Genomic DNA, 13,006 nt, shown 5'->3' on the forward strand with positions numbered 1-13,006 from the left:
GTGTGGAGTTTGCATATTCTCCCCGTGTCTGTGTGGGTTTCCTCCGGGTGCTTGGTTTCTTCCCACAGTCCAAAAATGTGCTGTTTTAGTGAATTGGCCATGCTAAATTGCCCGTAGTGTTAGGTGTAGGGGAATGGGTCTGGGTGGGTTGCTCTTTGGAGGGTCGGTGTGGACTTATTGGGCTGAAGGGCCTGTTTCCACACTGTAAATAATCTAATCTAATGCTGCCTGACCTGCTGTGCTTTTTCAGCACCACTCTAATCTTGACTCTAATCTCCAACATCTGCAGTACCCACTTCTGCCTAGAAACTGGGGAATGTATATTGGATGTGGCTGTTTGAGGGTGAATCTGTCATGTGGGAATCTTTAAAAAATAAGTTGATCAGATTTTAGGGCCAGAATGTTCTTGTGAAAATGAAGGATAAGGATGGCAAGATTAAGGAACCTTGGATAACAAGAGAAATTGTGAGTTTGGTCAGAAAGGAAAGAGAAACATATGTAAGGTTTAGGAAACTGAAGACAGACAAAGCTCTCAAAGAACATAAAGAAAGCAGGAATGCACTTAACAAGGAGTTTGGAGGGTAAAAGGGAACTATGAAATGTCCTTAGCAAACAGGGTTGAGGAAAATGCCAAGGCGTTTTATGTGTGTATAAAACGAACAAGGACAAAGGAGGGGATTTATATATGGAACCAGAGGAAGTGGTTGCGGTTTAATCAACACTTTTTTTAGGTATAGATTTTATTGTCACATGTACGAGAGGACAGGAATGCAGGAGTACAGTGAAAAGTGTATAAAGTCACCAATCTCTGGCACCAAAAGACAAGATTAAAAACAGAAGCAGAAATAAAAGAAACAGCCAAAAGAAAACAAAACATCCAGAATGCGTGCAGTATTGTGTCGGGTTCTGGTTTGTAATCAATCATTTTCTGATTTTTAAGTGTTCAGATTACTTGCAGATCCCTGCTTCTGGACACTGAACTCATTTGGGCAATGTGAAATGAAGAGGCAGTGGGACAAGTGTTTCAGGACAAAGGAACCTCTGCATTTATTTAAATACAAAAGTTATACATAAAAGAATGCAAATGCAATGAACAGGGAAATTGATAGAATTAATAATAGAGATCAATAGTACTATTAAATACACTATAAGCTAAATGAACCTTATACTCAAAGTCTGTGAGAAGATTTGTAGCTCAGGTGCTCGTTGTTGTGGTTCTGTTTGCCGAGCTGGGAATTTGTGTTGCAGACGTTTTGTCCCCTGTCTAGGTGACATCCTCAGTGCTTGGGAGCTCCTGTGAAGCGCTTCCGTGATCTTTCCTCCGGCATTTGTAGTGGTTTGAATCTGCCGCTTCCGGATGTCAGTTCCAGCTGTCCGCTGCAGTGGTCGGTATATTGGGTCCAGGTCGATGTGCTTATTGATTGAATCTGTGGATGAGTGCCATGCCTCTAGGAATTCCCTGGCTGTTCTCTGTTTGGCTTGTCCTATAATAGTAGTGTTGTCCCAGTCGAATTCATGTTACTTGTCATCTGCGTGTGTGGCTACGAAGGATAGCTGGTCGTGTCATTTCGTGGCTAGTTGGTGTTCATGGATGCGGATCGTTAGCTGTCTTCCTGTTTGTCCTATGTAGTGTTTTGTACAGTCCTTGCATGGGATTTTGTACACTACATTGGTTTTGCTCATGCTGAGTATTGGGTCCTTTGTCCTGGTGAGTTGTTGTCTGAGAGCGGCTGTTGGTTTGTGTGCTGTTATGAGTCCTAGTGGTCGCAGTAGTCTGGCTGTCAGTTCGGAAATGCTCTTGATGTATGGTAGTGTGGCTAGTCCTTTGGGTTGCGGCATGTCCTCATTCCGTTGTCTTTCCCTTAGGCATCTGTTGATGAAATTGCACAGGTATCCGTTTTTGGTGAATACATTGTATAGGTGTTCTTCCTCTTTTTGCAGTTCTGGTGTGCTGCAGTGTGTTGTGGCCCTTTTGAATAGTGTCTTGATGCAACTTCTTTTGTGTGTGTTGGGGTGGTTGCTTTCGTAGTTCAGGACTTGGTCTGTGTGAGTGGCTTTCCTGTAAACCTTTGTGGTGAATTCTCCATTCGGTGTTCTCTGTACCATCATGTCTAGGAATGGGAGTTGGTTATCCTGTTCTTCCTCTCTAGTGAATCGGATTTCTGTGAGAGTGGCGTTGATGATCCAGTGTGTGTTCTCTATTTCCAAGACCCTTATACTACAACACATACAGAAAATAACAGTGTTTAATTACAGAGTCTTTAATCAAAATTCCTACCCTGTGGTCCCAATGCACTGTCACCATTCGCTTTCTCCTCCCTGCTAGCTCGGTCAGAACTTCAGGGTCTTGGGAGTTTAAGCTCAGCATTAAAGAAAACACAGTTTTGAAGTATGCCTGGCTGTTTTCACTTGCCATACCTAGATCCTAGATGAAGATTAGAATAGATTCGCTACAGTGTGGAAACAGGCCCTTCAGCCCAACAAGTCTACACCGACCCTCCGAAGAGCAACCCACCCAGACCCATCTCCCTCTGACTAATACATTGAACACTAATGGCAATTTAGCATGGCCAATTCACCTTGCCTGCACATCTTTGTGACTGTGGGAGGAAACCGGAGCATCCGGAGGAAACACACGCAGACACGGGGAGAATGTGTAAACTCCACACAGTCACCTGAGGATTTGAAACTGTGTAGGTTTTTCAGTTCAGGTTGAGTTTGCTGATGCAGTAAGGCGTGTATTGGATATATCGGTGCAATGCCTGTTTTGTTTGCTGAGTTTGCAGGGTCAGTTTTCACCTCAGGATGTGTCTGAGGCCATGTGGTCTTGGATGAGTCAGTTGAATTTCAGAGTTTGTCATCTCTTGGATCTGCTAGTCGTTGATGGTTCAGAACAGGCCTGTGTCTGGTTGCTCTTGCTCAGAAGCCCTCAGAAAATTCCCTGAGGTGAAATTGGGGCTAGCAGTTATCCTGACTGTGTGCCTCATTATCTCTCATCAAATCTGTAGTTATCTTTAAGCTTGTGATGTTCTCTTCTGAAGTTAATTGACTTTCCAATGGTTAGTGAATGTGTGAATGGGTTTTAATTGAGGTTGAATGTCTGATGTCTTTGTAGGCCTCATGCTGTCTGCACTGGCTGGCCCGAGATGTAAAATCTGTCTTGGGCTGGAGTCTGTTAGTTTTGGTTGATTGTCCACTTAGATAGGAGGCGTACATTGGAATTGTAAGCTGAACAATTGTTTCAGACAGCCATTTCAGTTTTATGAGTTGTATTTGTGTATTCTCCACAGAATTCATTCCAGCTTCCATTTACCTTTGAAAGGTTTTGAATAGTCTGGGGTTTTGTCAAGTATTTTCGATGTTGTGAATTTTTTCTCAATCATACACTTTGCAAAGGAGAAGGACATCGTGGATTGTGAGTCTAGAGAGGATATGTGGATATTCTAAGGGATATCAACTTAATAGAGTTCTTTGAGGAAGTGACCAAGTTGATAGACGAATGAAGGGCTGTTGATGTTATATACATGGAATTTAGTAAGGGGTTTGATAAGGTTCTCCATGGTAAACTAATGGACAAAGTGAAGTTACATGGTATGCAAGGTGTTCCAGCCAGGTGGATAAAGAATTGGTTAAGCAACAGGAGTCAGAGAGTAGTAGTTGAAGGGAGTTTCTCGAAATGGAGAAAGGAGACCAGTGGTGTTCCACAGGGATCAGTGTTGGGGCCACTGTTGTTGGTGATATACATAAATGATCTGGAAGAGGGCACTGTTGGTATGATCAGCAAGTTTGCAGATGACACGAAGATTGGTGGAGTAGCAGAAAGCATAGGGGACTGTCAAAAAATACAAGAAGATATAGATAGATTGGAGAGTGGGAGGAGAAGTGGTGGGTGGAGTTCAATCTAGGCAAATGTGAGGTGATGCATTTTGGGAAGTCTAATTCTTGAGCGAATTATACAGTGAAGGGAAGACCCATGGGAAAAGTTGATGAGCAGAGAGATCTGAGAGCTCAGGTCCATTTTATCCTGAAGGTTGCTGCACAGGTGGATAGAATGATCAAGAAGGCATATGGTATGCTTGACTTCATTGGGTGGGGTATTGAATATAAGAGCTGGCAGGTCATGGCAAAATTGTACGCAACATTGGTTCGGCCACATTTAGAATACTGTGTACAGTTCTGGTCGCCACATTACCAAAAGGATGTGGACGCTTTGGAGAGAGTGCAGAGAAGGTTTACGAGGATATTGCCTGGTATGGAAGGTGTAGCTACGAAGAGAGGTTGAGTTTATTACGTATGTTTGCATTAGAAAAAAGGAGATTGAGGAGGAGACCTGATTGAGGTCTACAAAATCATGAAGGGTATTGATAGGATAGATAGAAATAAGCTTTTTTCCCAGGGTGAGGGATTCAGTAACGAGAGATCATGCTTTCAAGGTGAGATGTGGAAAGTTTATGGGGGATACAAGCGGCAAGTATTTTACACAGAGGGTGGTGGGTGGCTGGAATGCATTACTAGCAGAGGTAGTAGAGGCAGGCACGATAGATTCATTTAAGATGCATCTGGACAGATACATGAGTAGTTGGGAAGCAGAGGGATACAGATGCTTAGGAATTGGGTGACAGGTTTAGACAGTGGATTTAGATTGGCTCAGGTTTGGAGGGCCGAAGGGCCTGTTCCTGGACCGTAAATTTTCTTTGTTCTTTGTTCTTTGGATATCAATATATAATTGATGGACATTTGCAATGTCTCCTCATCCGAGCAGATCACCTACAGCATTTGCAGTTTTTTTGTCTCCCTCAAGTGTTTGCTGGTTTGGAAAGCATTAAGGTAGATAAGTCCCTCAGACTTGATGGGATCTATCACAGAATACTGAAGGAGGTGAAGGAGGAAATTGCTGAGGGCCTTGTTCGAAATCTTTGTATTGTCTTCAGTCATAGGACAGGTTGAGAGAACTGGAAAATAGTCAATGTTATTTCTTTGTTTAAGGAAAGCAACAGGGATAATCCAGGAAATGATAGGTCAGTGAGCCTTACATCAGTGATAAGGAAGTTATTGTAGCCAATTCTGAGGGACAGAATTTGCCCCACTAGCTACCTGATGAAGGAGCAATGCTCCGAAATCTTGTATGTTCAAATAAACCTGTTGGACTATATCCTGGTGTCGTGAGATTTTCAACTTTGTCCACCCAAGACCAACACCAACAACTTGACATCTTGAAAGAAATTGACTTATTAGTGATAGGTAACATGGCTTTGTGCTTACAAACTTGCTTGAGTTTTTTGAGAAAGTGCCAAAATGACTGATGAGGGCAGGGTGATGGGTGTTACCTACATGTACCTTGGTTACAGACAATAAAACTGCAAATGCTGTAGGTGATCTGCTCAGATGAGGAGACATTCCAAATGTCCATCTATTTTGAACAATGTGTTTTTGACCCCTCCGTCATCCAGAAAGCCTTCCACTGCACTGCCTGTATTCCCTGTTCCACTGGTCTAACATCTCCCTCCTCTAAACGCAAAAAAGTCAGTGTCTCCCTTGTCCTCACCTACCACCCGGATCCAAAGCATTCTTCTCAAACATTTCCACCACCTCCAACTATATCACACCACCAAGAACATCTTCCTCTCCCCACCCCTCTCCACCTTCTACAAGGACCATTCCCTTTACCAAACCTTGTTTTGCGCCACTATCCCCACCAACCACCTCAAACCCCACAGGCACCTTCCCCTGCAACCGGAAAAGATGCCAAACCTGCCAGCACATCACACCCTCACCTCCATCCAGGGCCCCAAACAGTCCTTCCAGGTGAGACAGAAATTCATCTGCTTCTAGTTTACTGCATCAGGTGCTCCCGACGTGGTCTCCTCTACATTGGGAGACTGAACTTAAACTTAGGGAATGGTTCACTGAGCATCGCAGCTGGGCCTGCAGGGGCAGACTGGACCTCCTGGTCACCGCCCATTTTAATTCCCCCAACCACTTCCTTTCCAACATGACCATCCACAGCCTCCTCCATTACCAAAATGAATCAAACCATAAATTGGAGGAACAACACTTCATCTTCCACCTGGGCAGACCACAGCCCAGAGGACTCAGCAGTGAGTTCTCCAATTTCAAATAACCTCCCTTCCCATCCCCTGACTCTCCTCTCAGCTACCTCCTCCTCCCTTCCATTCCTCTCATCGACCCCTTCCTTCTTGCCACCAACCAGATTCATTCCTCCCATCGACCAATCAGGTCACACCCAATATCTATGTTCACCTATCCCCACCTCACCACCCTGCCCCCACCACCCCTTTTATCTGCAACTCCCTTACACCCACCCCAGTCCTGAAGAAGGGTTATACCCAAAATGGTGACTTCTCCACCTCCTGATGTTACCTGGTTGGCTGTGTTCTTCCAGCCTCCTGCTTGTATACCTACATGTACCTTAGCAAGGTCTATGAAAAGGTCTCTCATGGAAGGCTGACACAGAAGATGAGGTCCCGTAGGATTTGCAGTGAGCTGGTAAAATGGATACAGAACTGGAGATGGAGAACAGCTGTGTAAAGGTGTTTCTCTGACTGGAGATCTGTGACCAGTGGAGTTCCACAGGGATCAGTGCTGGCACCCCTACTTTTTGTAATATGTATAAGTGATTTGGAAGAGAATGTTAATGGTTGGATGAGTATGTTTTTGGATGACAAAAAGATTGGTGAGGTTGCAGGTAGTGAGGAGGATTGCCAGAGGATACAGTAGATTATAGATCGGCTGGAGGCTTTGTTGGAAAAATGGCAGATGAAACTTAATGATGAAGGGCTTTTGCCCAAAACGTCGATTTCCCTGCTCCTCGGATGCTGCCTGACCTGCTGTGCTTTTCCAGCACCACTCTAATCTTGGCTCTAATCTCTAGCATCTGCAGTCCTCATTTTTGCCTAAATGGAACTTAATCCAGACAAACACAAGGTAATGTATTTTGGAAGGTATAATGCAGGAGAAAAATATACAGTAAATAGTAGAAACCTTATAAACATTAGTATACAGAAGGATCGAGACTTGAAGGTCCACGGTTCCTGAAAGTGGCAACACAAGGATTAGGTGGTCAAGAAGGCATACGTTGCAACTGTATGGACCTCTAGTCAGGCTACAATTAGAACATTGTATTCAATTCTGGTCACCACAACAACAGAAGGAATTGGAGACTTTGGAAAGGGTATAGAAAATGTTTGCCCTGGATTCTGACTGCATTGAAGGGTATTAGCTATGAGAAGAAATTGGACAAACCTGGTTTGTTTTCACTTGAATGCCTGCAGCTGAGGAGTAACCTTACTGAAGCTTACAAAATTCTGAGAGGCGTAGATAAAGGGGATAGTCAGAGTCTTTTTCCCAGTGTAGAAATGTCAATTACTAGATGTTAAAGTAAAAGGAGGGAAGGTTTAAAGCAGATGAGGCAGGCCAAGCTTTTTAACAGAGGGCAGTAATTGCCTGGTATGCGCTGCCAAAGGAGGTGGTAGAAACAGATACAACAGCAATTTTTAAGAAACATCTTCACAGATATATGACTAAGCAGGGAATAGAAGGATACAGGCTGTGTAGAGGCAAAAGGATTTTAGTTTAGAAAGGTATCATATGTCAGTGCAGTGTTGGTGGGCCAAGGTGTCTGTTCTTATGCTGCACTGTTCATTGTTCTTTCTTCTTTGAAAGATCAGACTTCTCTATGTGGCTCTGAGAAAGGATCACCGGACCCAAAATGTTAAGTCTGCTTTCTCTGCACAGATGCTGCCAAATCTGCTGAGCTTTTCCAGCAATTTCTGTTTTTGTTTCTCCATATGAACCTTGCATCAAAATAAACTTGTGCCCCCTAAAGTATGATATAGAAATCTTAACAAAACATTCCAGAGGGATGTTGGACCCAGAAGCAAGTCAGACAGGAAGATGATAGATTCCGATAAGGATAAGACTAAATGATTCCTGATTGTGTGAAGAAGACATTCACAAAACAAAGATATTACGTCGAATGGATGTCTGCTTCTTATGTTTGCATAATTTGGATATTGAAGATGTAGAGGATGATCAGAATCGAATGAGAAAACTGAATTTCTTTGTATTTCTCAGAGTCTTACTCTAGTTAGAATGGAGTCATGCTTTCCCTGCATGTCATCTGAATCAAAGATCATAATCCTTCACTCAGTCTCCAGTGGTCAACTGTTAGAAGTAGCCTCCGACATCTGGCATAGTCGGCATCTCAAACATCAGAGTGGTGCTGCAAAATGGATGAGTATAATTTATTTCACACCAATAGACAGTGCAGCAAGTCAACCTCAGTCGAAGAATCATATCAAAGGATCTAGAAGAGTACTTAGCACAGGACGTACTAAAGGAGAGAGGAAGCAAGCCAGGACTCTGTGTTGGTATAATTCAAACATGAGGCACAATGATCCAAAACTTCACTGTTGATATTGCACTGGGGCTGTAACTGAGCCAAATCCATGATAGTAGGGTTCACATAGGGATTGAAGTAAAAAACTATGCTGGCAACGTCTGTGCCAAATAAAACAGAAAATACTACGAAAAGCAAAGGAGAAAAATGACTTTGTTGACCTTGTTTGGGAGTCAGAGGGCTCCATCACCAGGTTTACCACAGAACAACAGCCAAAATTAATTAAGGAAATGCATGGCAGGCAGAACCCACAGGGAACCACAGATTACAAAAAAGGTTGGGCCCTACCTCTGACCCAGGAGACCCAGGTTCAAGTCCCACCTGCTCCAGTGGTATCAAATAACATTTTTGAGCTGGTTGATTTTAAAAATTGACAAAAAGATTGGAAGTTGGATCAAAGACACATGAGGCACAACGGGTTAATGATGATCACCACTTTATGTTTGCAGTTGTGCAGGCAAGATAATTAATATAAGAGAAAAGAAAACACTAGTCAGTGGCTGCATTTAGCATTGATTTGGATGCAGACAAGATGGATATGGCTGAAAAAAAGAAGTCAATGCCATTCCCATATAATGAATCACAAATTTCCATTGCAGCACGGTATGAGAAGGCACTGCTTAGTCCTATGACTCCATTGACTATCAGGACTAGGACATCTAAGCATAAGAAATGAAAATCTAGAAGAGAGAGTCAAGGGGAGAAGGCAGAGAAAGCAACAATAATCAAAATGATTACACACACACACATCCTTTAACTCAGATGAAAAGCAAATGTTTCTCAAGGTTCTGTCAAGGATAGCAATTTGGAATTCTGAAATAAGTTATGGGAGATGCAGGAGTTTCTGACAATGCAGCCTAGTTCGACTTGTCTGCCCATTCGCTGTAGACAAGCAGTTTATCTTCTTCTTTAGAAAACTGAGAGGGGATCTGATTGAGACGAATAAGATTATTAAAGGATTGGACACTCTGGAGGCAGGAAACATGTTTCCACTGATGGGTGAGTGCCGAACCAGAGGACACAGCTTAAAAATAAGGGGTAGGCCATTTAGGACAGAGATGAGGAGAAACTTCTTCACCCAGAGAGTGGTGCGTGTGTGGAATGCTCTGCCCCAGAAGGCAGTGGAGGCCCAGTCTCTGGATTAGTTTAAGAAAGAGTTGGATAAAGCTCTCAAGGATTGTGGAATCAAGGGTTATGGAAATAAGGCAGGAACAGGATACAGATTAAGGATGATCAGCCATGATCATAATGAATGGTGATGCAGGCTCGAAGGGCAGAATGGCCTACTCCTGCACCTATTGTCTATTGTCTATTGTCTCACAAGCTATCCATGCAATCTGAGTGTAAGGCCTGCACTGAAGCATTATTTTGCATTTACCATCTTCTGGCAAAACACAAGAAATCATTCAAAATGGCAAAGTTATTAAAGATCCAGTGACTGTGCCCACCAATTCTTTATTCAAACACTTTAAGAATAAAGAAGAAATAAAATCCAGAGTGTATCCACAGGATCAAGATGAGAAGAATTTTTGTTTGAAGATTTATTTCAACAACTACAGCAGGACCTGAATGACTGCAGCTCCTAACTGCAGATCAATGAATCTTTCAGCATGGGCAACACAGAGCAACTGATTGTTTTTGTCTGCATGTTTCTTAGCGATATAATAACCAAACAGGAATACCTCACTCTTTTGCCCATTACAAAGAAAGTAAGCAGTGAGGATATTTACAACAAATTTAAAAGGTATGTGCTTGAGAGAAAAAAAACTTTCAGCCAAAAAAACTGGTTTCTATCCTCACTGCTGTGACAAACGCAGGCTTTATTACATTTTGCAGAAATGATCCAAATGTGCCATTATTTATCAATTGCCACTGTATAATCCACCAGCAAGTATTAGCAAATAAAGATATAGGCTTTTCTCATGTGATGGAAATTTGTAAGCTCAATTTGAGGAACAGCCTTTCAGCACCACTTGTTTAAATTCTTATTCAATGTCTACAGGTAACTAATCGTCCATGCTGAAGAAAGGTGGTTAAGTCAAGGGAAGGTTCTACAAAGACTTTTAGATTCAATGTCTGAAATTGTCACTTTTCCTAACTCAGGGAATGAACTATGCAATGAACTGTCAGTCAACCTGTGGATGCTTGACTTCAGATTCCTTAATGAGAGAACAGTCAAAACTGAGCTGAACTGAACTATGAGTTCCAGGACAAGGACAGAGACTTTGAGCATATGATTCGTGCTATGAATGCATTCAAATTGAAGTTGGGTCTGTAGTTCTCCCTGAAAAAAATTAAAAAGGAAAGAAAAATTGTTCCACTTCTGTGTACACTGAAGTAAGTTTGCAGAGGGATTAAACTGACAAATTCAGCAATTTAAGTGATCAAACAAATCATCATGTTTGTCTAAAAAACATGAGTTGGTGACCAAATTACAAAAAGGTGTTGATTTATAAAGCACTGGCATTGATATGGAAATAATTACTATGTAAAGTGATATTGAGGTGAAAATCAAATTGAGATATAGTGATTGTTGAGGGCTTGTAAACAGAAGAAAATACCCACTGCTATCATCTGTGCTTTTAAAGTGAAAGTTTGCTTTGAATCCACATACCTTCATGAGACAGTGACTTGAGTAGAGGACAAAATGAATAATATGCATTTGGTCTGAGATTTATGTATCACAACATAAACAGTTTGTTCTTTTTTATTAGTGTAGATCCTGGGTTGTGCTTAAATTTTAAAAATGAACTTGCACTTGATAATGTTGGAGACCACTGTGCTACGTGTACTGTGAAGGGCAATTTCATACTGGCAATAATTGATATGATGCACAACTCCGTATTAAATATGAAGTGAATGGTGCAAATTCTGAATAGTCCCAGCAGCGATGAGTACGCCTTCCATTGGTGAGCACACAATAATGTGAGTGTGCACTATAGCAGTATGGTGCATACATAATAAGATTAACCATTTAAAATTGTGTTTAATAATTAACTACAGTGCATTGTGATAAACTCACCATGGAAGTTTCTGAAACTGATCTGTAGCTGAGTTTTGGTAAAACTCTTCCTTTTGTTTCCAAGAAATCACCTGAAAACGAATCTTCAATCCTGAAAAGTACGAAGAGTCATAGAATCATAGAGTCCTACAGTACGGAGACAGGCCCTTTGGTCTAAACTGGTCCATGCTGACCAAAATGTCCATCCACGCTAACCTCATTTCCCAGCACTTGGCCCACATCCTTCTAAACCTTTCCTATCCATGTATTTGTCCAAATGCCTTTTAAATGTTGTTAACGTACCCATCTTAACTGCTTCCGCTGGCAGCTCATTGCATATGCTTGCCTCCCTCTGTGTAAAAGATTTTCCCTCAGGTTCCCTTTTATTCTCTCCCTTCTAATCTTAAACTGATGCCTTCTAGTCCTCGATTCCCCAAACCTGGGAAAAAGACTGAGTGCATTCGCCTTATCCATGCCTCTCATGATCTTATACACGTTTATAAGGTACTCCTCAGTCTCCAATGCTCTAAAAAAAAAGTCCTAGCTTGTCTCCCTATGGCTATATGAACTAGGAGCAGAGGGGCAACCCCTTTATACTACTCTGTCATTCAATAAGGTCATAGCTGGTCTGTTTTTGTTTTGAATTACACATTCCTGTCTAGGCCTGACACCTTTGATTTCCTTGCCTAGCAAGCATCAATCTACATCTGCCTTAAATATATTCAATGAGGCCACTTCCATCACTCTGAGGCAGAGATCTGAAGACACACAACCTTCTGTGGGAGAAAAAAGTCCTTATCCCTAAATTCATTTTTAAACAGTACCTGCATCCCTCCACACCTCAGAATTCTGATGTTGTTCTCCATTTAAGTAATACTCTCCAAAGTGAACAACTTCCCATTTTCCCACATTATATTCTAAGCAGACTAAAATTAGAGGATCAAAGGGAGTCCAGGGTCAAGTTGTAGTGTCAAACGGAATTAGAAAGAGATAAGAATTTAAATAGAAGGATGGCAGAGTTTTTCTTCAGCTTTGTGTAAAGGAAGCAAAGAGGGAACAGATTTTACTTAATCTAGTTTTGTGCAAAAGGACAAAGTTAATTAATAACCTTTCAGTAAAGAAATCTCTGAGGATGGATGATCATAGTATGATAGAACTTTACATTGAGTTTGAGAGTAATTTAGTGAAATCTTAGTCTAAACAAAGCAATTATACAGGTAGACTATCCTTTATCCGAAACCCTTGGGACCAGCTGTCTTTCAGATTTCAGAATTTTTTGGATAAAGAATTAAATGACATTTTTATAACAAAATTTTTTTTTAAAATGAACAGCTGACCCAACTATGTTTGCTACGAGCACTGAGACAGAATTGACACCTGCCAGTGCTGGACAATGCCACTACGTCACATCTGAATGATGTGGGTCGAGTGGATATGGAGTTGCATTAATTGTTTGCATGACAAACAACCTTGTTAATGAGAAAAAAAGCTTCATGAGAAAAAACTTTTCGGATTTCAGAATTTCGAACAAAGGATTGTCTACCAGTACAAGTATAAAGTGTGATTTAGTTATGGTAGGCCAAATT

The 13,006-nt window shown here is 41.7% G+C and overlaps 1 protein-coding gene across 2 annotated transcripts in view; it reads right to left on the reverse strand.

Moving 5' to 3' along the window:
• Positions 1-1,100: 1,100 nt before the first annotated feature.
• LOC140478659 (uncharacterized) overlaps positions 1,101-13,006 on the reverse strand; it is a 49,335-nt gene continuing 37,429 nt past the window's right edge. For both annotated transcript variants that reach the window (XR_011960839.1, XM_072571894.1), the window contains exons 2-3: positions 11,442-11,532; positions 1,101-2,218 (exon numbers count right to left, since the gene is read on the reverse strand). Coding sequence is in view for 1 of the 2 variants with exons in the window: in XM_072571894.1 (XP_072427995.1) it covers positions 1,564-2,218; positions 11,442-11,532 (746 nt within the window). In the remaining variant the exon portion in view is untranslated. The remainder of the gene's footprint in view (positions 2,219-11,441; positions 11,533-13,006) is intronic.

Source organism: Chiloscyllium punctatum, chromosome 1 (genome assembly GCF_047496795.1).
Source record: "Chiloscyllium punctatum isolate Juve2018m chromosome 1, sChiPun1.3, whole genome shotgun sequence".
Lineage (NCBI taxonomy): Eukaryota > Metazoa > Chordata > Chondrichthyes > Orectolobiformes > Hemiscylliidae > Chiloscyllium > Chiloscyllium punctatum.